The following is a 26,785-nucleotide window of genomic DNA, read 5'->3' as shown; positions in this document are numbered from 1 at the left end:
ACATGAGTTCATACTGTTATCTCCACATTTCAGATTTAACATAGTGGGGTTTAGGAAATAGTATGGAGTTTTTACTAACATTTGATTTTATACTCATATTACTTTTTTCTTACATGGAAATCTGTTATTAATATTAAAATAATTATTCTGTAATATTTACACATTAATTTGAAGATAATCTTGCATTGGTATTAGCAATAACAACAGCAGTGCTACCAGATTTAGTTTAAAATATCTTTATAGTTCTTGGGGTGCCTGGGTGGCTCAGTCTGTTAAGCGTCCAACTCTTGGTTTTGGCTCAGGGCATGATCTCACGATTTTGTGAGTGCAGGCCCCACATCAGGCTCTGTGCTGACAGTGAGGAGCCTGCTTGGGATTCTCTCCCTCCCTCTCAGCCCCTCCCCTGCTCACTCTGTCTCTGTCTTTCTCAAAATAAATAAATAAACCTAAAAAAAATTTTAATTTCCTTATAGTTCTTATTTTCCTTAGAATATCTTTCAATAGGATGTATAGTCAAGGTAATATATTCTACAGTAACTTGAAATAATTCTCCTCCTTTTGAGGTTATACTATAAATTTGATGTATAATTAGGCTCATTTGTTTTGCATTTGTCTTCAAACTCATAGTTACTTTTAGTTTCTTTTTTAAAATTGATTTGAATATATGAAACATTTGCATCTTTTAAACATGTAGTCAGAGAAATCTTCTGTCCCTGTACCTTTGACTCCATTCTTCCCTAACTGCTATAGGTAACTGATCATCTTTTTAATGTTTCTTTTCGAAGATATTAACAGACACAAGAAGTTGCATGCTGTGTGTACTCTTCTATACCTTGCTTTACATCTTGTCTTATATAGCTTATTTTAAGCATGTACATGTTCAGTTTACATGTCCAAATTTACATAGGATCATATAAACGCATAAGCGTTCAAAGTAAAATTAAAATGAAGTTGAGTTCCTTTTAAGGATAGTAATAAGTGAAATTGTCATGCTAACAAAATTACTTTCAATATGATCTTAAAGCTGAATCCTGATGCAGAAAGGAACTTGTTGAATAATTAAAGCTGTTTTTATTTGGACATGTGATAAGGACATTTTGAGTCTTTTTAAAAAATTTTTTTAGTGTTTATTTTGAGAGAGAGAAAGAGAGAGTGAGTGAGCAAGTGGGGGAGGGGCAAAGAGAGGGGGAGACACAGAATCCGAAGCAGGCTCCAGGTTCTGAGCTGTCAGCACAGAGTCCAACGCGGGGCTCGAACTCACAAACTGTGAGATGATAACCTGAGCCAAAGTCGGACGCTGAACCAACTGAGCCACCCACGTGCTCCAGGACATTTTGAGTCTTAAGAAATGTACTTGTTTTTTACTTTTGTGCTTTCCTGAAGTATTGCAAATATAGTGAGTGTGTGAGATAGAAGGGGAAAAAAGAACTAGAATGTTCTTCTGTTCAACCTGACTATTCGACCTGGATTTGGGGAGATAGTACACAACAATTGGAAAGCTGAAAATTGGATATTTTTAGGAGATGGGAAATAGGAAACCCCTCCCCACACAAAGAATGTGTGAAATCAGATTCTAAGAGTAAGGTAGAATTATGTGTACTTATTTAAATGGAAAAGAAGCTATCAAAATGAGATATGAAGCACTACCACAAATATTTCTCCCTCATTGCTATCCTTCACGAGAAATTTTAACTGTAGTTCTTTATCTTCCTCACTTTATAAATTTGGTTATTCCTTGCACTACTTCGTCAACTTTAGAGAGAAGTTCAGATGTTTCTTCTTAGTGTTAATACAGAGTCTTCGAGTAGTGAATTTTTATAATTGTATAGCTGATGAGTAGAATGTAAAACAAGTAACTAAAGTCATTGGTATTATTAGAGACAGCTAATTGAGAGAAAATTTTTCTCACTAAGTATTGTTTCTTTCATGTGAATAAAAGGTTTTCTCTTTTATTACAAAACTAGTCTGTGTAATTATAATAAGCAGAAATAGGTAAATTGTAATGTGGTAAATCTAATTTTGCCATTCAGCTAACTAAAGGCAAGTTATTTTTATGGTTATGAAATTTAGAGAAGCCATCCAGAGGTACATTCTTTTTTTTTTTTAATACAATTTATTGTCAAACTGGCTAACATACAGTGTATATAGTGTGCTCTTGGTTTTGAGGGTAGATTCCTCTGATTCATCGCTTACATGCAACACCCAGTGCTCATCCCAACAAGTGCCTTCCTCAATGCCCATCACCCATTTTCCCCTCTCCCCCACCCCCATCAACCCTTAGTTTGTTCTCTGTATTTAAGAGTCTCTTACAGTTTGCCTCCCTCCCTCTGTTTGTAACTATTTTTTCCCCTTCCCTTCCCCCATGGTCTTCGGTTAAGTTTTTCAAGTTCCACATATGAGTGAAAACATATGGTATCTGTCTTTCTCTGCCTGACTTATTTTACTTAGCATAATACCCTCCAGTTCCATCCATGATGCTGCAACTGGCAGGATTTCATTTTTTCTCATTGCCAAGTAGTATTATTCTGGGTGATACATATTTTCTTGCTGCTGTGTATTATGCTTTTCTGAAATTGAATTTCATTTCACTATGATAGTTATGAAAGGATTTCCTTTTTTTTCATTTTTATTATGATTTAAAATTTCTAAATAGTACTATTTCTTCTACTAAAGAAATGAATAATTATTGTAATATTTTTAATACATAAGAAATCTTTTCTTTAGTGATTCTAAAATCTGTTTTGCTTTCAGCTATATTATCTTATCCTTCTGAAAAGTGGCTAGTACTTCACTAGGAAAAAATACACCAACTTGACTCAGTGTGTCTTTGTTTACATAGGAAATGGCCATTTTCAAGATTGCAGCTCTGCAAAAAGTTATAGATAATAGTGTTTCTTTGTCTGAGCTAGAATTGGCCAATAAACAGTACAATGAACTGACTGCGAAATACAGGGACATCTTGCAAAAAGATAATATGCTTGTTCAAAGAACAAATAACTTGGAACACTTAGAGGTAAGTGTATATAGTCCTTGAACCTTGTAATATTAGCTATTCCTCTTGGGTACTATCTGTAGGTGCGGAATGACTTCATCTTTTCATCCTCCTTAGTCCACTTGCAGAATTTTATTGAATCAAGCCGCTTAGCACCAGGCACTTAAAAAAGAAACAGAAGCATGAACCAGACAGGTTACAGATGATTGTAACCGAAAGAGGAGGCATCATTAAGTACCCATCCTTCTCTCTTCCCCCTGATCCCAGTGCAACTTATTTTCTTGTACCCCTTGGTTTATGTTTCTTGGGATGGATATAGCCAAGAATGGCTCTTCCTGACCCTGGATGAACTCTGGAAATCCCCATCCTTTCTAACTGTACAGATAAGAAAAATAGGATGAAGTATCACATATTCATTCAAACAGTCTGTGGATATGGCCCAGAACCCTTGTCGTCCTCTTCTAGCCACTTGACCTCCATACCTTTAACGCAAGCAAAACCAGCTCCTGATTTGTTCATCTTCCTCTTCAGAAATAGGGGCTTGTGCCTTTTGACATCTTCTCTTTTGTGATCTTCTCCTAGGAGTGGAATGAGGTCTGATTTTGTTAGCTTCATAGATTTTACTTGCTTAGAGGGACACATTCAATAAAACACCCAAATGTTATTTTGAATAGCTGTGAATGACTCCTATAAAAATATCTGAGTGATTTATTAATACTAACTAGCAATAATCATGATCAGTTTACTTTTTACTGTTTTGCCAAAGGGAGAGGATTATGTTAATTTTTGTAGAAAATTTTGAATATTTAGGTGTGGTAATAATTTATTTTATTTTTCCCTATTTTTCATGTCCTTTGCATTCTTCCTCTGTATGATTTTAGAATCCATGTAAGAAAAAAAAAAAAAAAAAAAAACAAGAAAATCCATGTAAGAAACATATTATGTAGATAACAGCAATGAGTAATTTTTAACTTATTTATCTATTTTTCCAAAGAATATTTTTCATCTTTCCTTAAAATTAAAAAAAAAAAATGCATTTGTGTTATATTCTTTCCCACATCTCGATTATAATTCTGAGTATATTTTTATCCCTATTAACAACGTGTCAGTTTTATTCTTTATTATGTGTATTGTGGTAGCCCTTACTCTATCCCTATCTCCTGTGTAACCCCCTTCTTACTTCCACCACAATGGTCATTCTAAATATGAATCTGGCCATGGGACAACGCCTTTGCTTCACACCTATCAATCACTGTCAGTCACTTAAAGAATAAAAGCCAAATTCCTTTTGTGATTAGCCCCCACTTACCTCATGTCATCTCCTATGGTGCTCTAAGTACTTTTACAATTTGTTTTTGAAATTGAACTACCAGTTTGCTGGGACACAGTGTTTTTTCTCATATATATATTCTTATGTACCTGCTGTTTCCTTGTCTCGAAAGCCCTCCCAGGGCTCTCCACTTATGTGCTCAGTGAATTTCTATTCATGTTTAAAACTTTGTTCAGGGGCACCTGGGTGGCTCAGTCAGTTAAGCATCTGACTTCGGCTCAGGTCATGATATCTCAGTTTGTGAGTTCGAGCCCCACATTGGGCTCTGTGCTGACAGCTCGGAGCCTGGAGCCTGCTTTGGATTCTGTGTCTCTTCCTCTCTCTGCCTCTCCCATAATAAGTAATATAAATAAACATTAAAAATGTTATATATAACAAATAAACATTAAATAAATAAATAGTAAATAATAAACATTAAATTAATAAATAAACTCAATATAAATAAACATTAAAAAAAGAAAAACCTTTGTTCAGACACTATCTTTTTTTCTGAAGCATCTTTCTTTATAGAACAAAGTCTCTCTGTCTATATTCTCTATCTTGTACCTGTTTCTGCTATTTATATTACATCATACTAAGAGTGTTTGTATGTCTTCATCCCCTACTGGAATATATTCTTCTTGATATCAGGAAATCTATTTAATGCACTTTTATGTGTTTAGTACTTCCTCTTTGGCACACAGAACTAATAAATGTTGACCTCGAGAGAGTTATTAATGGTGTAGAGCCATGGTGCAAAAGTCATCAGATGTGATTAGGAAAGTGTTGATGCCTTTCAAGAGTAAAGTTCCTTTTTTCTTTTTTTTAAATTTATTTATTTTGAGAGAGCGAGAGCAGGGGAGGGGCTGAGAGAGAGCAAGAGAGAGAGAAGCCCAACCAGACTTCATGCTCAGCGAAGAGCCCAATGCAGAGTTCAGTCTCACAATTGTGAGATACGACCTGAGCTGAAATCAAGAGTTGGCCACTTAACTGACTGAGCCAACCAGGAGCCCCAAGGGTAGACTTTATTGAGAGTAAAAGTGGTAAAAATCAATTTTCAGAATATAAAGAGAGTGGATGATAAGAAAATGCAAAAACTGAATGGGTGGGTGATAAGGCAACAGAAAAACTAAAAATCTGATGATAGAAGTAAAAAGAAATTAGATACAGGTTGAAGTAGGATCAAGAGAAGGATTTATTTTATCAACTGTTTTTTTTTTTTTTTTCTTTTTTTTTTAAACAGGCCAATGAAGTTTGAGGGTAGAGGGAAAGAAAGTTTAGAGCAAATAGAGAGAGGTCAATTGAAGATTCTAGAGGTGGGTGGTAAAAGTGTGGGTGCAGGGCACCCCACCGAGGGCAGGGGAATAAGAATGGCATCTGGAGCAAGACCAGAGTTCTTGAAAGTCTGGAAGTAAGAGGGAAAAAAAGGTAGAAAGATGTTAAAACCCCTAAGCCCTCTTTTTTTTTTTTTTTTTTTTTTCCCTATGTATTTATAGTATCTAGAATGGGGTTGTAATTGTGCACATTACCGGAAAGTCACATTGTATTCCCTTATCTTGCTTTCTTTTTTATCATAACGTCCCCTTAAAAAAAAAAAATAAATAAAAACTCATTATCCTGTTATTCTTCATAATATGTATTATGTAACATTGTATTATGTATTGGCTTCTTTTCCAACTACCTCCTGCCCAACACAAGTTCTAGGACAGAATTTCTTTATCATTCAAGGGCTTAGAATACCTGGCATATAGTTAGTATTCTGTTTGTTAAAACAAAGTAAATGAGCATATTAAATTTATGTGCCAACTCCTACATTTTTGTGTCCAGTCTGCCTTTTCGGTACTGTAATGGGATTATCTATTTTACAACTCCTGTTTCAAGAGGATCTCAAATTTAACATATCCAGAATGTCTGTTTCTTTCATAGTTGTTTCCGTTTCAATAGGTGCTGCTGTTATCTACTCCATGAAGGCAGATAACTTAGAGTTACTTTCTGTCATTCCTTTCCCCTGTCATTTTTATTTCCCAAATGTAATTCATTCATATGTGTGTCTTTTCTCCATCTTCACTGCTATGACCCTACTCATCAGGATTTTATATTTTCTTAATTTTGATTTCTCTGCTTACCCCTTTATTTATTCTCCACATTGCATTCAGAATGGTTGTTTAAAACGTCCTTCTTTTTTTTTTTTTTTTTTTTTTTCAACGTTTATTTATTTTTGGGACAGAGAGAGACAGAGCATGAACGGGGGAGGGGCAGAGAGAGAGGGAGACACAGAATCGGAAACAGGCTCCAGGCTCTGAGCCATCAGCCCAGAGCCTGATGCGGGGCTCGAACTCACGGACCGCGAGATCGTGACCTGGCTGAAGTCGGACGCTTAACCGACTGCGCCACCCAGGCGCCCCTAAAACGTCCTTCTTAAAGAAGCTCCTGAGTGGCTCAGTCAGCTAAGCATCCGACTTCAGCTCAGGTCATTATCTCGCAGTTCATAAGTTCAAGCTCTGCTTTGGGCTCTGCTGACAGCTCAGAGTCTGGACCCTGCTTTGGATTCTGTCTCTCCCCCTCTCTGCCCCTCCCCTGCTCATGCTCAGTCTCTTTCTCAAAAATAAATAAACATTAAAATTAAAAAAAAAAAACTTCCTCCTTAAGATGTTTAAATGATTTCCTATTATATATTAAGTTAAGTTCTAGTTCCTTATCGTGACATACCATGCCTTGCCTGGTATGACCCCCTATTATCACTCCAACTTTATCTTATACCACTCGTCGCTGTTATTTTTGCTGTCTGTGCTTAAGTCCTCTAATGCCCCAAACTCAGTCCTTCATCAGAGCATCAGGGTTTATCAACACATAGCTCTTCTCTCTTGCTGGCTTCTTGTCAACACTGGCTCCTTGAGCCCTTGGGTGGCTCAGGTGGGTAAGTGTCCAGCTCTTGATTTTGGCTCAGGTCATGATCTCACGGTACATGGGTTTGAGCCCCACATGGGACTGCACTGACAGTGTGGAGCCTGCTTGGGATTTTCTCTCTCCTTCTCTCTCTGCCCCTCTCATGCTTTTGCTCTGTCTCTCAAAATAAATACATAAACAAAAAAAAAAAAAAAAAAAAAAAAGGCTCCTTTTCATACCTTAGCTTTTGACTTAAATGCCACCTCCTCAGTAGTTAATACCTTCTTTAACCTTTCTATCTTGATATGGTTCCTTTTATTTTGCTCTGGATCCATACTCTGTTTCTTTCTAGATCTTTACATTCTTAGAGTTTTTGGTTTGCTTACCTGTTCACTGTCTTCTGCCTTCCATACCCTCCCCAACTCCTGCTACACACAGATACCCACAGATGCTAAATGGTGAGGCCTGTGAAGGCCAGTATTTTGTCTGTTTCTTTTCACCGTGGACATGAAGTACAGCACCTGACATGATGGTGTGCTAGTGATGCTCGGTAACTGTGTGAGAAACTCTAAGAATTCCAGCTTGGCCAAAGTGAACATAGCAGAAGCTAATATTCGGAAGTCACATATTGGATATATAAGATTTTGATTATTTTAACATACTTTCTTTATATATGTGTGTGTGTATATACGTGTGTTTGTATATGTATGTGTGTATATATTACATGTAGGGGAGCTCCTAATTTTGTTTAAAAAAACCTGGATTGTGAGTTTTAGGAGATATTATATAAAGTTAAGTCAATATCACTTATATCATATTAGTCTGAATTATAATGTAGTTTCTCAGTGATGTTTCTGTTTTATTGAGTGTGAAAATGCATCCCTGAAAGAACAAGTGGAGTCTATAAATAAAGAACTGGAGATTACCAAGGAAAAACTTTACACTGTTGAACAAGCCTGGGAACAAGAAACTAAATTAGGTAAGTATGATGACTCTGATAATGTAAAATGATGAAGATCTAATAGTGAATACGTTATTCATTTATAGTTCCTTTTCTATATCAGATGAAAAGGAAGTATTTTGATAAAAATGAACTCTGCCTAACAGTTTAATTTAGCAGACAGTTGATGAATAGTATCTTATGCTAATCTCTACCAAAATTTGGTTTTTAGTTAGTAGATGAGATTAGTTCCTAGTTGAATCATATATGTTAAAAAATTATGACAGAGCATTAACTATTTTGAACCATTTAACCATAAAGACTGGTGATAATCTTAAATACCTATATTTTAGTAGTATATTTAGAAGTTTTCCACTGCATGTAATATGTGTAAAGTTATATTAGGAATGTACCATTTAATACATTTAAATTAAAAGGTCACCATAAAACATCAAAATAATTTTGGAAAGAGTTTATATTGCCTATAGTTTTACTATTATTATTTTTTTGTATTCCCTTATACATGTTTACATGAGCACTGGGTGTTGTATAGAAGTGTAGAATCACTATACTATACACCCAAAACTAATATTACACTGTATGTTAACTAACTGGAATTTAAATAAAAACTTAATAAAATAAATAAAATGTAAATGACTCTAATAGTAAACATACATATACTGTAAATTATAATGAACATTATATACTGTATTCATTTAGTAGATATCAATATATTTGCTTTATTCATCATTCTTACGCATACAAATATCCATGTAATATCTTACTGTTTGAGTGATTAAATCACGAGGTCTTCTTATTTTTGCTGCTGTTTATGGTGCTCAATGAACATCTTCATGTATATCTAACAGATATTAAAATCTTTGTGGGTCCTGCTAGGATTTTCCTTATTCATTTTTCAAATGGTTTTCCATATTCATTTTTTAAATGGTTATCTTAGTTTATGATGTTTAAATAATTTTATCTTACTAGCATTGTGCTTTATAATTTTCAAATAAATTTGCTCCTTTGGATAAAGTGTTTTTATATGTTTGTTTTCTAGATCTTAGAGCTCTAATGTTATTCAAGGTTTCTGTTACAAAATAGAGCTGTTTTATTAAATTGGTAACTGGGACATGTAGTAGTTTAGTGGAGCCTAACATTGGGCCTAATATTATCTAAAATAAGCTATTTTTAGAAATGTGATTTTTAATTCTTTAAGAAATTAAAAGTGAATTGATTTCCATGTAACTGCTACCTGAAAGAAGGTATCATTTAAGCTAAAATATAAAAAAAAAGAGTATTACATACAATTGTAGTAAGTTCTCTGTTCATTTTACTCTGTCTCTCTTAAATAAGTGCTGGATTCCCTGTAGAAATTCCTAAATTTCTATAAGGACTAACTTTTATTATCATTTGACTGATGAAGAATATAAGTTCCCGAGAGATTAAATGGGATAGGCAGTTTCCAAACAGTAAGTAACAGAGCTAAGACTGGAATCTAGGTCTATCATAATTCATAAGGCTCGTGTGTTTTCTGTGGAACCATATTATTGCATCCTTGTATACAGTGTCCAGGGGTGCCTGGGTAGCTCAGTCAGTTAAGCGTCTGACTTCAGCTCGGGTTATAATCTCATAGTTTGTGAGTTTGAGCCCTGCATCAGTCTCTGTGCTGACAGGTCAGAACCCGGAGCCTGCTTTGGATTCTGTGTCTCCCTCTCTCTCTGCCCCTCCCCTGCTTGCACTCCGTTTCTCTCTCTCCCTCTCTGTCAAAAATAAATAAACGTTAAAAAATTAAAAAAAAAAGTTTCTAAAATATTTGGCATCTAATTTTGATAACAGCTTGTGATTGACTTAGTATTGTTGCATATAGGAAATGAATCAAACATGGATAAGGCAAAGAAATCAATAACCAACAGTGAAATTGTTTCTATTTCAAAAAAAATTACTATGCTGGAGATGAAAGAATTAAATGAAAGGCAGCGGGCTGAACATTCTCAAAAAATGTATGAACACGCAAGGACTTCATTAAAGCAAATGGAAGAACGTAATTTTGAATTGGAAACCAAATTTGCTGAGGTTTGATACAATTTTTATCATGCAATTGGCATAAAGGATTAGTCATGTTAGACATTTTATATTGTAAGAGATTTGTTTGTATTTCTGAAGTAATGTTAATATAGTGCCGTGTTTCATAAAAGATGTGTTTTAAATCTGAAACGTTTAAAAAGAAGACAGGTATTTCTGTGAATGAGTTCTTATTTTTCATCAGCATTACATTATTAGATTTAATGTAAAAAGATATTATTTGCTTAGTAATGATAATTGCCTTCCACTACCATCCATTCATTTAACAAATATTTATTGAGTGCCTGTTACATGCCAGACACTGTATGGAGGCTAGTTTTATCACAGGAAATAAAATAGGCAGTAATCTCTGCTCTTGGGAGTTTACATTTTAATAGTAAGTTTTAGACTTTTTTGATACGCTCAGAAATATTAAATTGGTTGGCAATTAAAACAGTTTGCAAATATTCAACAATTAATGATGAAGCGGCACATTTATAATGTTTACCTTGAGAATTAGTATACTTTTCAAAACATATTTGTCATTTTGTTTATTTTAACTGAGTCACTAAGTATATGTTAAGATTTTATTAACTCATTTATGTTTATTTATAGATGATATAATTGAAGTCAAGCATAATGAGTATAACTACGTTTCAAACAAATGTTAAAAAATCAGATTCAAATATTAGACTATGAGTTGTCTAATATAAATGACTTTTGGTGGGTTGGCATATAACCTGAGTTCTTATAATCTGTTCCTGACTCTCTTTACCCTCTTCAATCTGTTCTTAATATTTCACACTCAATTCATTATCCAGACTAATGCTAAGTAAAGAGAACTGTGGTAATATCTAAGTTGAGAAGAAAATCTCACCAAAAAGTAATATATCTGAACATTTTTGTTGCTTTTCTTAGCTTACCAAAATCAATTTGGAAGCACAGAAGGTGGAACAGATGTTAAGAGATGAACTAGCTGATAGTGTGAGCAAGACAGTAAGTGATGCTGATAGGCAACGGATTCTAGAATTAGAGAAGAACGAAATGGAACTAAAAGTTGAAGTGTCAAAGTAAGTGCATGCAAACTTTTTAGTCATTACGTGCATCTACTCTAATTGATTTTTAAGAAACCTAATTACAGTGGTTCGGGGTAATATTCTTAGTGGAATTGATACTGGTTGTTTTTATTTCTGTTTTTTTGTAAGAATAAGGTTAAATACTAACAAGATTAGTTTTTAACAGGCATGAATAATAATACTGAAGAGGAAATAACTTTTCAAGATTCATATTTTTCAGAGTCCAGGAATAGTATTGCAGAAAGCACTGAATTTGGAATCAAGACCCTATGCAGTCAAGTTCTTCCACATACTAATATTTTTTTGGAGGGAAGTGGGGTGGTCAGTCAACTTATTTAAACTTAAGTTTCTTATATCTGATAAAAAGTTAGTATCCAGAATATATAAAGAAATTATACATCTCAACCCCAAAAAAACAAATAATCTGATTAAAAATGGGTAGAAGAAATGAACAGACATTTCTCTAAAGAAGATATCTAGATGGCCAATGGACACATGAAAAGATGCTCTCAGCATCAAGGGAAATGCAAATCAAAACTGCAATGAAAAAACACCTCACACCTGTCAGAATACTAAAATCAAACCATAAAAAACAAGTATTGGCAAGGATGTAGAGAAAAAAGAACCCTCTTGCACTGTTGTTGGGAATGCAAATGGTGCAACTACTGGAAAACAGTATGGTTGTTCCTCAAAAAGTTAAAAATAGAACTACCCTAAATACTACTAGGTATTTACCCCCCAAAACAAAAACACTAATTCAAAGGATACATGCACCTCCATGTTTGTAGCAGCCTTATTTACAATAGCCGAATTATAGAAGCAGCCCAAGTGTCCATGATAGATGAATGGATAAAGAAGTGGTGTGTATATGTAGGTATATGTATATATATAAAGGAATATTATTCTGCCATAAAAAAGAATGAAATTTTGCCATTTACAACGACATGGATGGAGCTAGAGAATACAATGCTAAGTGAAATAAATGTCAGAAAAAGACAAATACCATATGACTTCACTCATATGTGAAATTTAAGAAACAAAGCAAAGGGAAAAAAAAGAGAGAGGAAGAGACACAAACCAAAAAACAGACTCTTAACTATAGGGAACACACTGATGGTTATCAGAGGAGAGGTGGGTGGGGGATGGGTTAATTAGGTGATGGGGATTAAGGAACGCATTTGTCAGGAAGAGCCCTGGGTGACGTATGGAATTGTTGAATCACTGTATTGTACACCTAAAACTAGTATAACACTGTATTTTAACTATACTGAAATAAAACAACATAACATAAATGTAAATAAAATAAATATATTAAGAAATTGCTATAGCCACCCCAACTTTAAGCAGCCACTACCCTGATCAGTCAGCGTCATTAGGGAAGACCCTCCACCAGCAAGAAGATTATGGATAGCTGAAAGCTCAGATAGATGATGGTTAGCATTTTTTAGCAATAAGATAATTTTTAATTAAAAAAAACAAAGGGGTGCCTGGGTGGCTCATTCCGGTAAGCATCTGGCTCTTGGTTTCGGCTCAGGTCATGATCTCACGGTTCGTGAGTTCGAGCCCCGCATCCAGCTCGGTGCTGACCTCATGGAACCTGCTTGGGATTCTCTCTCTCTGCCCCTCACCCCTTCCCCCCATTTCTCTCTCACTCTCTGAAAATAAATAAACTTAAAAAAAAATAATGAAATAACTTGTTTTTTTCTCCTTTTTAAGGGAGCACTAGTATCTCTTCTACTTGTTTCATAAGATTGCTGTAAAATGAAAAATTCAGATTTTGATTCAGTTTACATTTTTTGAGTACTATATACTGTGCTAGGTATTAAACATATATTAACTCGTATAATTACACTTAATAACCTTAAAGTAACATTGTGATTTTTATTTTACATGTGGAAATAGTTTATTCACTTGGAACACAAAATATATCTAAGGAGTAAATATTGTGTGTGAGATAGATGCTATGTACTCATTCTCATGGGTGATTTTGTGTTACTTTAGTAGAAACGTAATAGGAGCCGTAACATAAGTTGATCTGTCAACCACAAAATAATTTGTAAAAAGGGTTTTATGATTAGCGTATTATAAAGTAATACCCATTTTTTTGGAGTATTGATAGTCCTTTGAGAATGTCCATCATTTTCAGCCCATTTCACTATGAAGGACTCCATTTTGTATTCTTCCTCTTACCTCATAGACCTCACCTTTTGAGATAATTTAATTTATAATTATGCATTTTATTATATTTTAATTTTTAAAACTTATGTAACTGGTAATGAGCATTTATAACCAATATAAGGGAACCTTATTTATATGTCACAGTGCACTAAAATTATTCTAGCCCGGAGTAAAATGAATTTTTGCTTTACCTGTGTGATCGTATAATAGTAGTCTTGGAGAAAATTTAATAATTTACCATCAAGCTTCTCCCATTTTTTGTAATTGTAATAAGCATATAATCTTTCTTTTTTTCATTTCTGGTAGTTTGTAAATTTAAAGCATATATTAATCCACCTAGGGAACCTAGGAATCTTAAATTTCTGTATCCTTAACTGTACAATTATGTCAAATAAACCTACCTTAAACCTTATTCTAGCTCTTTGAAACTAGGGTAATAAGTATCTTATGAAAAAAGTGTGGGAGATTAGTCCTATGGCCATATACATTTGGAAAATGCTGTATAGATAGATAATTTTTTACTTTGGAACTTTTCAACATTGCATACAATACTATGTATTACGGATTTTCAACGGGGAGGGATGTTGGGAATGTGGTTTTTTTGACAGAACTCTCATGGAATTATTTCATTAAATGGTTTAGGAAATTTTGCTTTAGTATGTCACACCAAGAAGAGATGCTGGAAATTAGTGGCTTTTCCAAAAATCTAGAAATCTGAAATACTAGTATTTACTTAGAAAATGGACCTAATTGTTCCTGAAGTATTTTTTCATTTCCTAGACTGAGAGAGATTTCTGATATTGCCAAAAGACAAGTTGAAATTTTGAATGCACAACAACAGTCCAGGGAAAAAGAAGTAGAATCTGTCAGAATGCAACTGTTAGACTATCAGGTAAGTACAGTATTGGCTCTTGTAAGTGGATTTTTTTCTTTTTCCTAAATTCACATTAGATTTTGGATAATTTTATGGTTTTAATCAGAGGCTGTATCAAATGGAAGCTCCTGTACTTGTTCATTGTAACCTGATTAGAAAACTCTTTAATTTGAAATATCTTTCATGATACAGGAAAACATACATACCTACAGGTACATTGTGCTGGTCGCTAATTAAGGTTTGACGAGAAAGTCTTTCAGAACTGTATTTTCTCGTATTAATATGTAGCTTTTTACATATTCTCCCATTATAAATTTTTTAAGATTAAAAAAGTTGTCAACATTAGTGTTGTCCCAGCATTGTTATTTACATATGGAAGTTTAAAAAAAAAACAACAAAACAGTAATATGCCAACTGTTATTTAGTTGGATACTAGATTTAGATTTTAAGTATGTTTGATTCTGGGGTTTTTTCTTTGACAAGTTTTTGGTAATCTGTATTAAAGCCAGGCTAGATTTTTTTTTTTTTTTTTCAACGTTTATTTATTTTTGGGACAGAGAGAGACAGAGCATGAACGGGGGAGGGGCAGAGAGAGAGGGAGACACAGAATCGGAAACAGGCTCCAGGCTCTGAGCCATCAGCCCAGAGCCTGATGCGGGGCTGGAACTCACGGACCGCGAGATCGTGACCAAGCCAGGCTAGATTTTTATAGGATCTCATATAGCATACTTTTTTAAATTTTATGTAGTAGGTCGTGGTTTTAAATCCATGAAAAGTGTCATTAGAAAAACTTGAAACTTATAAATATATACTCTTTATATCAGGCACAGTCTGATGAAAAGGCACTAATTGCCAAGTTGCATCAACACGTCGTCTCTCTTCAAATCAGTGAGGCTACTGCGCTTGGCAAGTTGGAATCAGTTACATCTAAACTGCAGAAAATGGAGGCCTGTAATTTGCGCTTAGAACAGAAACTTGATGAAAAGGAACAGGCTCTCTATTATGCCCGTCTGGAGGGGAGAAACAGAGCAAAACATCTGCGCCAAACAATTCAGTCTCTCCGACGACAGTTTAGTGGAGCTTTACCCTTAGCACAGCAGGAAAAGTTCTCTAAAACGATGATTCAATTACAAAACGACAAACTTAAGATAATGCAAGAAATGAAAACTTCTCAACAAGAGCATAGAAATACAGAGAACAAAGCAATGGAAATGGAATTAAAGTTAAAGGGGCTGGAAGAGTTAATAAGCACTTTAAAGGATGCCAGGGGAGCCCAAAAGGTAAAACATTGGTTTTTGGTTCAGTATTTCCAAAAGAGTTACAAAGTAATTTTAAGTTTTTAATAAATAGCTATCTGAAAAATGTTTTGTATAAGACAAAAATTCTAATTACGTTATTCATTTAGGTTTTGTAAGTTAAGTCTTGGCTATTTGAATGTCTAATTGTAAAAATAAAATGAGACTCTTCTAAACTGTGATTTTGGTAGAAATGCTTAGATTGTATACTATCAAAGAACATTAAACATTCTAGAAAAGTTTATATATATTAGCTAAATACTAATTTTAGTTATTCATAAACATTATAGTGGTTATCAGTTGAATTCTACCCTTCATAATTATTATCTGTTTAAAATTATTTACAGGTAGTAGGCCCACATTTACTTTTTAATATAATTTTGTTTTTACCTTCATTTGGTATGCATTAAATGAAAAGTAATTACCTTGCTACTTAACTTTAATCTCTAGGTTAGAAGTATTTAGGATTTCCATTTTTGAAAGTAAAACCAATGTTTCAATTACATATATGAAAATAATAAATGAAAGTGTTAGTATTATCCATTCCCACATAATTTGAAGAATGTTTTATGTTAAGATGGCACATATTTTTATAAAAGTCTATGAAAATTCTAAATAAACTTTGCTGTGTGGCTGAACCAAGAATAATTTTTATCTCAAAGAATATGTATTAATTTCAATGAAAATTATTAGGATCAATGGAGAAATAATTATATGGACAGTGTTTACATTTGTACATGTAATTTATAAATGTTTAGGTAATCAGTTGGCATATGAAAATAGAAGAACTACGTCTTCAAGAGCTTAAACTAAATAGAGAATTAGTCAAGGATAAAGAAGAAATAAAATATTTGAATAATATGATTTCTGAATATGAGCATACAATCAGCAGTCTGGAGGAAGAAATTGTGCAGCAAAACAAGGTTTCATTTTATATTTATTTTGTGGTCTTGTTGCTAAGATACTAAACATAAGAATATTGTATGAGTGATTCCATTATTCTCTTTTTTTTTTTTAAGTTTATTTATTATGAGAGAGAATGTGTGCGGTATGCATGTGTGCGAGCTGGGGAAGGGGAGAGAGAGAGAGAATCCCAAGCAGACTCTGGGCTATTAACCCAGAGCCTGATATGGGGCTCCATTTTGTGAACCTTGAGATCATGACCTGAGCCGAAACCAAGGGTCAGATGCTTAACCGACAGAACCACCCAGGCACCCGTGCATTATACTCTTAATTGATTGTAGCTCTCATTATTATTATTGTTATAACATATTCCTTGTCTTATTTTTGTTAATATTTATTTATTTTGAGAGAGCAAGTGAGCAAGCATGAGTGGGGGAGGGGCAGAGAGAGGGAGAGAGAGAATCCCAAGCAGACTCCAGGGGGCTGTCAGCACAGAGCCTGGCGCAGAGTTTGATCTCACATGAGGTCATGACCTGAATGGAAATCAAGAGTTGGACTCTTAACCCACTTAGCCAGCCAGGTGCCCCTGTTTCTTATTTTCTAAGGCATTCAAAAATTTGTATTTATTTACTTATGTTGTAATAGTAGTTTTAAACTTAAAAGAAATAATACATAAATTTATTTGATAATTAATTTTTATTTTGACATTAGTTATGTGACTCTTCACAGTTACGAGTCTACTGGCTCTCATTGATGGAGTAGGAGAAGGCAGCTTGGTGTAGAATAAAGCACATATACTTTAGAGGCAGACAAAATTCCCTAAGCTCATGCTTCCTTGCCTCAAAATTTGTTATTCCCTCCACTTAAAGTGTTCTTAGCCCAGATCCTTGTATTGTTTATGCTTTCATTGCTTCTGGGTCTTAGCTCCAATGTCTTACCTCATCAGTGAGGCCTTCATTAGCCACCCAGTATACAACAGTAAATTCTACCATCAAGATTCCCTAACTAGGGATTATCTAAGTTCATTTTTCTCCAGCACTCATCATCCTGTAACATATTACATGCGTATTTATTTATTGCCTAGAATAGCGCTTAGCACATAGTTCATGTCATTAAATGTGATGGATGGATGCATGCATGGAGAGATTGAAATCCTGACGTCACATTTTCTATCTCTGTGATCTAAGGCAAGTTACTTAATCTCTCTGAGTTTGCATCCTTTTTCCATAAAATGAGAATACAGTGACCCCAAAGGGTTGTTGTAAGGATTAAATAAGAACCTGTATGTAAACTTTTTTGTCATATGCTTGGTGAATGTCTGTGTGTTTGATAGTTTCATGAAGAAAGGCAGATGGCCTGGGATCAAAGAGAAGTTGAGCTAGAACGTCAACTAGACATTTTTGACCATCAGCAAAATGAAATACTAAAAGCAGCACAAAAGGTATGAATGATTAACTCTGTTTGCTACTCTATAGCATGGCCTATAGTGTTAACCCACAGAAGTGGGTTTAAAGTCCAATCAAATTTTATTGATATTGCCTTCTTTTATTTCAAATATAAGTGAGGTTTAACCATGTTTTGTCCTATAGTTGTAACAGTATTATTCTTAATGATGTAACTGCTTTTTCTCAAAATTGCTATTTCTTAATAGTTTGAAGAGGCGACAGGATCATTGCCAGACCCTAGTTTGCCCCTTCCAAATCAACTTGAGATTGCTCTAAGAAAAATTAAGGAAAATGTTCGAATAATCCTAGAAACACGGGCAACTTGTAAATCACTAGAAGAGGTAATAAGAAGAATTTGCATTTTTATTAGTGTATTATTGGGTATGTTTCTAGAATTTTCTAAATATTTTTTAACAGGGCTGAAGCATAGAATCATGAATCTGTTGCTAATTCTAATCTTCTTTTCTACTCTAGTATAATGTTCTTAATAAAGAGTATTATTATAAGGAACACCAGATAGGGTTAATGTGAATCATTTCATCACTACTTGTCACTCACTGATGAGTAGTAATAAACATGAAAGGAAACAAAAAGCATCTTGTAGTTTTATGAGCAATATATTACCTTTTCTCTATATGATCAAGAATTGTTTTCATACTTGTTTATTTTTATGTTTTATTTTGAAGTGCATGCTGTATGTTCTGAATCAGTTTCAGTTCATTCCTTTTATGGGTGGTAAAAGGTTTGCAAGAGAGCTAGAAATTATTTCTTTTATCTGGGTCTTAAATTTGATTAATATGTGATCAAATCTCTTTATTACATCATACAGAAAATATAAACTGAAGATGATTTTCATTTTGGTTTGCATCTAAACATAGTAATGGTAAATACATTTAAAAATTTTGTAAGTAGTAAAAAAAAATTGTAAACAGTACATTTTTAATCAATTGAAACTTAGTTTTTTTCAGTAATTGTAGGATTTGTCACTTATGCGAATTGCCACTGAGTTATTTGATTTAAAATATCTGCCTTAATCCTACAGAAGAGTAAACATTTTTCCTATTTTATTTTAATAAGCTACAGATTTTATAATGGTGATTCATTGACCTAGGCCACTAAAGTTCCAATTTTTTTATACTCAGCTGACTTTTATGGCTTACTTTTCTGGGGCTCTGATAGTTATTGGGCCAAACTAAAAGAAATGATTTATTACATTTCCTTTCTAAATCTACTACCACCACACACATTTCTAGTTCTAAAATTACAAGAGCTAAATAAAGTAAACAGTGAAGTTTATAACACATTATAATCTTATAAATAAATGTGCATGCAGACAAGTGTGCTGCCACATGGAAATATAAGAAATATAGCCTTATTAATATCAGTATATCACTAATATAAGTATGATGTGAAAAATAAAGTGAAACTCCTTTTTTTTTGCTTATAATTAATCTGACCAAAATTCAGATGAAGCATTCTAAAATGAAAATGTATACTTTAATAATTTTATCATGATTTGATCATTGCAGAAGCTAAAAGAAAAAGAATCTGCTTTACGGTTAGCAGAGCAAAATATTCTGTCAAGGGACAAAGTCATCACTGAACTAAGGCTTCGATTGCCTGCCACTGCAGAACGTGAAAAGCTTATAGCCGAACTAGGCAGAAAAGAGGTAGAACCAAAATCACATCACACACTGAAAATTGCTCAGCAGACCATTGCAAATATGCAGGCAAGGTTAAACCAAAAGGAAGAAGTGTTAAAGAAGTACCAACATCTTCTGGAAAAAGCAAGAGAGGTATGTTATTACATTATGCTTTGCTCTTTTCTTTATTATGTTTTTTAGTCAAATGCCAAATACTATTCTTCCCTGAAGTGGCAGTTTGTTTCTTGTTTTCAAGTGATTCTCTTTAGGAATTTTTACTTTCACATGATTGGATTAAAGCTCTGTCAGTAAACCTGGCAGTTTGTAAATGTGTATTTTTCTCTTATGACTGACTAAACCAGGACTAGCTGTCATGGTGAAACCGTTACGATTTGGAAAAATATCAGTGGAGTTTATAGGTAAAGATTGAGGCAATAAGTTAGAATGAAATCTATCACACTAGTTAGCAGTCAGTGGAAATCTGATTTGCTAGAATGTTGGTAGGAAAATCTATAACATTTAAAAAATTTTCTAGAAACAAGTTAAAAGATGATGGATACATATTATTCTAATATTAAGAATAAATTATGATTTAAGGCTGGATTTGCCAATATGAATATGTACCAGGGGAATAAATACTGGTGTAAATGTACTTATATGTACGCCATACAGGTAATGTTCCTTCCCTATCTCATAGGGATTTTGGAAGATTAAAGGTAATAAGATATTTAAGATCTTTAGAATGTGAATTTATTTAATAGTTTATGACACAATTTTGATTTGCTATAAACAGGAGCAAAGAGAAATTGTTAAGAAACATGAAGAAGACCTTCATATTCTTCATCGTAAATTAGAACTACAGGCTGATAGTTCACTCAATAAATTCAAACAAACAGCTTGGGTAAGATTCTGGGAACTTTGTTCTATCCTTTTTTTTTTTTTTTCTTTTTTTAAATTTTTACTTATTTTGGTGGAGGCGGAGGGGCAGAGAGGGAGAGAGAGAATCTCCAGTAGGCTTCACACTGTCAGCACAGAGCCTGATGTAGGGTTGATCCCACGAACCACGAGATCATGACTGGAGCTGAAATCAAGAGTCGGATGCTTAACAGACTGAGCCACCCAGGCACCCCTGTTCTATTCTTTGTTGATTTTTGAGACCATATAATTGAAAATTTAGCTCTCATGTTTTTTTTTTTTTTTTTTTTTTTGAGTAGAAGCCATCCTACCTGTGTTGGAATAATCACAGCTCTGATCATTTTTCCCCCTACATCCACGTCTTTAGTAGCTCACCACTGCCTACAAAATCATGTTTATATTTATTAGCCATGTACTCAAAGCCTTGCATGATCTGACTTCAGTCTTTCTTTCAAGTTCTGTTCACCGTAAGTTTACCAATATCTAACTGCTTTTCATGTTCTGAATTCAATTAATACTTGCTTCCTTTGATCTTTGTCTTCTATATATGTGAACTGACCTAACTTTCATCTCCTAACATGGAAATCTTACCATTCTTTTTTTTTTTTTTTTTAAGTTTATTTATTTTGAGAGAGAGAGAGAGAGAGAGAGATAGAACAAACATGAGTAGGGGAGGGGTGAAGAGGGAGAAACAGCAAATCCCAGGCAGGCTCTGCACTGTCAGTGTGTGTCTGAAGCAGGGCTCAAACTCACACATGTGAAGTCACGACCTGAGCTGAACATATCTTAGCATTCTTAAGCCTTAGCTAATGAATTCAGTCAACATTTATTGATCGTCCACTACATGTGGATGCTTTGCTCAATATTGGGACCACAAAGAATAAGATCTGTATTTCTTGTCTTCATAGGCTAGTAAATCATTCAATTTAAATTAGAAATCATATTTTGATCATTTGAGGAACCAAATTAAAATTATGGAATAGGTATGGCATTGGGTTGTACATGCTCATGGCTAATTTATTCATATTTCCTAGGATTTAATAAAACAGTCCCCTACTCCAGTTCCTACCAACAAGCATTTTATTCGTCTGGCTGAGATGGAACAGACAGTAGCAGAACAAGATGATTCTCTCTCCTCACTTTTAGCCAAACTAAAAGAAGTATCTCAAGATTTAGAGAGACAAAAAGAAATCACTGAATTAAAAATCAAAGAATTTGAAAATACCAAATTGCGGTAAGTTTTAGGAATGTATTATAAAAACAGGCAAATGGTAATAATGATAGAATGAGGATAAATGTAAGCATTTGCTGTGTCATGCATGGTCTAAAACCTTTATGTGTATTATCTCGTTTTATCCTCAGGACTATTATGACATAGATTATTCTCTCCATTTTTCATATAGGGAACAAGGCCACAGGAATGCTCAGTAACATGCCTTAAGAGGAGATAGAAAAGCCACGATTTGAATCTAGTTAATCTGGCCCGAGAGCCAACTCATGATTCTTGTTCTATACTCTCATTTTTAACTTCTTTAATTCAAGCATCCATTTAATCATCTATAAAATAGAAATGACCTTGTCTCCTTCTATATGAAGGCCAAATGATACTGTATGTGAAAGTAATTTGAAAATTGTAAAGTAACATATAAATATGGAACTTTTGTTTACACACCTGTAACAGTTTCTAGCACATAACAGAGGTTCAATATTTGTTGAATGAAAAATTATTTTTTTAAATTAATCATAGTGACAGCATTCATTTGCTCTATTAGAGATTTTAAATGTTGTTCAACCAGTTTATCAGAATATAGATTTTAGATCTAAAATAGGTTTATAGTGTATTTTGTAATCATTGTAGAATGTTAGGAATGAGAGAGTGTCTGCATTGTGCGAATGGCAGCCTAGGTCCTTGGATTGCCCGTGCGAAGATTTACGTGGGGATCAGTGCTCAGAATAAAAACATCCAGAAGGAAAGTAGCAAGCACAAAGCAGTTTATTAAAGCAAAAGTACACTCCAAGGTGGGAAAGGAGAGTGGGTAGGTTCCCTGAGATGGAATAAGCCCCTAGGTTGTTTTGGAATTAGATAGTAATGGGTTTCTCTGGGCTGGGAGAAGCCCCATCATTTGGGAAACTCCTCCCACAGTTTGGGAGGGGGAGTCTGACCCTGTAACGTTTGCACCAGAACCTTCATGTGGCAGGTGGGTCAAGGAGGAGTAGAGGCAAGTAGGGGTATCTATGCATTATAGTGAGTCTAAGGGTTACCCTGGGGCAGAGGTGGAAGAGGAGAGTGCATGTTCTCTGCACCTGTGGCTCTTGATCTATCAGGCCCAGGGTCTTGAAGCCACAAAGCCCACATGTTGAACTCTGGCTTATAATGTGTGCTTTTTTTTTTTTTTTTTTTTTTTTTCTTTTAATTGTGGTCCTTGCCTCCACTTCAGGCCTCTGTCATTCCCTTTCAAGGACTTAGGACTCTGCCTCAGGGTGTTCCTTCCACTGCTCTTGTCTATCCTCTACCTAAAAGCTGTCTCTGTGGACCTCAATTTCTCATCTGAAAAAATGAGAAAGTTGAACTACTTGACTTTATAATTCCATTCCAGCTCTGAAAGTCTTACAATTTTATATTCTTAACCTACTTATCCAAGATGTCTCTGACAATATTAACACTACTTTTGCTTTATTAAGAAGCTACCACTTTTAAGAAATTACTCTCTGAAAGAAAAAGAGAACCAGCAATAGTATTTGGTATCTTTTCAATCTCATTTCCCCCATTGTATTAAATTTTCTACATGAGATGTTATTTTTGGTAAGTTTCTGTCATGTTTTGGAGTATAAAATTGCTTGTGCTTTTGAATCTAATTCCTGAGTGTAGAAAATAATCATCTTTTGAAATACCTTGTATATATACAAATTTTTGCCACATGAAATCCTTGAGTGGTTGTTTTGTACCTTACCATTGTCATTTTAGACTAAAACTGTACTTTTATTCTGTGTGCACATGGATATATGTATTTTAATGTGTCTTAAGAAATTATAGACCTGTGTGTTTACTTTAGTAAGACCTCATATTTTCATAATTTGATGATTATTTGTAGTAACTTCAGTTTTTGTTACATCTTGCAGGAGACATAGTATTTAAAGTGCTATTTTGTTCCTTATATTGTCTAGAGGCACAAAATTACTTGATGCAGTTGTTGCCAAAAATAGTAAATAACTACAAGGAAAAGTCTATTTTATGTGAAGTTTAAGGGTTAAGTGGAACAAAGAATTGTTCTTGTTTTGATTTGAATTAAGACTTAGGTTGTAGGGATACTTAGGACCCAATATTTGCTCTTTACAAAATTCCTATCAATCAAAGTGTTAATTGCAGCAACCTCTCCATTAAATACATGTGTTTGCTTATATTAGGCTCCAAGAAAACCATGCATATGAAATGAAAAAAGTGAAAGCAGAAGTAGAGGATTTAAGGTGTCTTCTGGCCCAGTCACAAAAAGAGTCACAGAGTTTAAAATCTGAACTTCAGGCTCAAAAAGAAGCAAATTCAAGAGCTCCAACAACTACAATGAGAAATCTAGTAGAACGGCTAAAGAGCCAGTTAGCCTTGAAAGAGAAACAACAAAAAGTAAGTAACAACAGAGTATTGTCAATATTTAGGAAATATATGTGGTAATAGATTGTTTTTAGAGAAGACTTGTAAAAGATTATATATATAAATCTGTTTTACTAAAAAATATGAGCTTTGTCTTATGCTATTAAGTAGGATATTCGCCTTTTGGTGGGGTTTTAAAGTACAGATATAGCCCAGTTTCTTTTTATGTTGTCATCAGTTTGATTTGTGGGTTATCTGTAGGAAATAAGGGGAAATCTTAATCCCATTATTTTCTCTCCTTTTCTAACTGGGATTTTATGCTACTGAGGCTATTTTGAATAATATTTTGAATGATTGAACAATTTTGGGGAGTATGAGGGACATAATGACAGGAGGAAAGTTTAAAGAAGGAAGTCACAGAAATAGATTTTTGAGAAGCAGTTGGTCAGCGGATTGTCTGAGGTATTTTTAAAATTTATCTCAGGTTTGAGATACTCAATTGTTTTAGAAGGTGCCACTGTATTTCTGTGCTAGCTTGTGAAATTTATTGGCAAATTTCAAGTCTCTTCTAATCCTATCATTTTACTTGTCTATATAAATTCCGTTAATTTCACTTGTACTAAGTAATTCAGATAAATATCTAAACTTGGATATTGAAGGGGGGCACCTGGGTGGCTCAGTCAGTTAAACATCTAACTTCAGCTCAGGTCATGATCTCATGGTTCGTGGGTTCAAGCCCCATGTTGGGCTTTGTGCTAATAGCTCAGAGCCTGGAGCTTGCTTCAGAATCTGTGTCTCCCTCTCTTTCTGCCTTTCCCCAACTCCTGCTCTGTCTCTCTCGCTCTCAAAAATAAACAAACACTAAAAAATAAATAAATAAACAACCAAACTTGGATACTGAAAACAAAACATACGGCTTTTATAGCACAAATGGCTTGATTTAATATTGGTTCTCAAAATTGGTGTCAAGATTTTGAACTCACATGCAGTTTGAAAAGAATTGAGTGCAATTATTATAGAAATTTCATTTGAAAAAGTTGGACTCTTTGTGAATTCTGTTTGCGTAAAGACATGGCATTCTAGGAAGATAGTTAAATTTTAGGAAAATTTTAGGAAAATTTCCTAAATTTTAGGAAAAATTAGTTAAAAGTGATGCATGTTAATTTTTTTGTATTATGCATTGTTCATATAAAATATTAATTCTAAAAAAGTGTATATGTTATAATATTCAGGCACTTAGTCGAGCACTTTTGGAACTCCGGACAGAAATGACAGCAGCAGCTGAAGAACGTATTATTTCTGCAACTTCTCAGAAAGAGGCAAACCTCAATGTTCAACAAATGGTTGATCGACATACTAAAGAGCTAAAGGTGAATGTCAACACATTCATTAATATAACAAAATTCCTTATAATTACTATTAGAAGAGGATCCACTTTGATATATAGCAATTTTGATAATGAATAGAGAATTTATTGTAATGAATTACTGATAGATAAACACACATTTTTGAGTAATAAGAATCTTCATTGTTCTCACACTGATGGTCATCTTGGAAATTAGCAAAAATAGACCATTATTAGCTACTTCTTCCTAATAGAATTAACGAAGATTTTACTTAGAATTTTTGTTTCTGTGTTGATGAGATATGTATGTAGATTTCCTTGTTTTATTTCTTTTGCTTCATCAAATTTTTCTAATTTTTACTAGTTCATAATATGAGTTAATTAGCTTTCCTTTTTTTCTCCCTGAAATAGTTTATGGAGATTATATAGTCCTTGACATTTAATCCATAGAGCTGTGTAACTCTGAAGGCATTTTTGAAGTTAAATATGTATTTTTTTGGCTATGTATTTTATTGTTTTCAAACACGATAGAGCATTAGATTTGGTGATTTAAGATTATTTTTACAAAACACATGTATTTCATAATGGTTTTTAAATTTCTTTACATAAAGTTTCATAGAGTATATTCTGCATAACTTGAAAAATATAAAAATTGTGTTTTATTTTGTTTGTAATTTTGATTTACTCTCGACTTACTTGTGTGTGCTCTTCACCACCATTAAATTGTGTAGGGACTGGATTTTACTTAGGTGTTTTTGTTTTGTTTTGTTTTTAAGTTTATTTCTTTAGTAATCTCTCTACCTATCATGGGGCTCAAACTCACAACCCTGAGGGGCACCTGGGTGGCTCAGTCAGTTAAGTGTCTGACTTTGGCTCAGGTCACGATCTCACAGTTCATGAGTTCAGGCCCCAGGTCAGGCTCGGTGCAACATCTCAGAGCCTGGAGCCTACTTCAGATTCTGTGTCTCCCTCCCTCTCTGCCCTCCCCTGCTTGCATTCGCTCTCTCTCAAAAATAAGTAAACAGTAAAAATTTTTTAAAAAAACCTCAGGACCAAGATCACCATCAAGAGTCACATGCTCTTTTGACTGAGCCAGCCAGGCGTCCTTCTGTAGCTTTTTTGAATCTCTCATTGTACCTATCAAGATTATCAGTATGGTTGACAGTAAAAACCCATTAAGTAAATAAATATATAAACAGGAATACCCCTTTGTTGATTTCTTCCTCAATACCTCTTTGCCTGAAATGTCATCTCTGAATCCTTGACAGTCTTAAAGTCCTTTTTCTTGAAGCCTTTTCTGACTTCTCCTGGACAGTGTATGTTTCTTCTAACTG

At 34.1% G+C, this 26,785-nt stretch overlaps 1 protein-coding gene across 9 annotated transcripts in view; it reads left to right on the top strand.

The window, feature by feature from the left end:
- CEP290 (centrosomal protein 290) overlaps positions 1 to 26,785 on the top strand; it is a 92,818-nt gene that overhangs the window by 37,306 nt on the left and 28,727 nt on the right. For 8 of the 9 annotated variants that reach the window (XR_006709189.1, XR_006709188.1, XM_045465229.1 and 5 more), the window contains 14 exons: positions 2,840 to 3,013; positions 8,055 to 8,166; positions 9,998 to 10,203; positions 11,110 to 11,261; positions 14,226 to 14,337; positions 15,144 to 15,599; positions 16,373 to 16,537; positions 17,851 to 17,958; positions 18,169 to 18,303; positions 19,492 to 19,758; positions 20,399 to 20,506; positions 21,555 to 21,754; positions 23,926 to 24,139; positions 25,339 to 25,476. Coding sequence is in view for 7 of the 9 variants with exons in the window: in XM_045465229.1 (XP_045321185.1) it covers positions 2,840 to 3,013; positions 8,055 to 8,166; positions 9,998 to 10,203; positions 11,110 to 11,261; positions 14,226 to 14,337; positions 15,144 to 15,599; positions 16,373 to 16,537; positions 17,851 to 17,958; positions 18,169 to 18,303; positions 19,492 to 19,758; positions 20,399 to 20,506; positions 21,555 to 21,754; positions 23,926 to 24,139; positions 25,339 to 25,476 (2,547 nt within the window). In the remaining 2 variants the exon portion in view is untranslated. The remainder of the gene's footprint in view (positions 1 to 2,839; positions 3,014 to 8,054; positions 8,167 to 9,997; positions 10,204 to 11,109; positions 11,262 to 14,225; positions 14,338 to 15,143; positions 15,600 to 16,372; positions 16,538 to 17,850; positions 17,959 to 18,168; positions 18,304 to 19,491; positions 19,759 to 20,398; positions 20,507 to 21,554; positions 21,755 to 23,925; positions 24,140 to 25,338; positions 25,477 to 26,785) is intronic. The other variant, XM_045465230.1, reaches the window with a different exon arrangement.

This window comes from Leopardus geoffroyi, chromosome B4 (genome assembly GCF_018350155.1).
Source record: "Leopardus geoffroyi isolate Oge1 chromosome B4, O.geoffroyi_Oge1_pat1.0, whole genome shotgun sequence".
NCBI lineage: Eukaryota > Metazoa > Chordata > Mammalia > Carnivora > Felidae > Leopardus > Leopardus geoffroyi.
The sequence above is the reverse complement of the archived record's forward strand: the minus strand, read 5'-3'. Positions and strand labels throughout refer to the sequence as shown.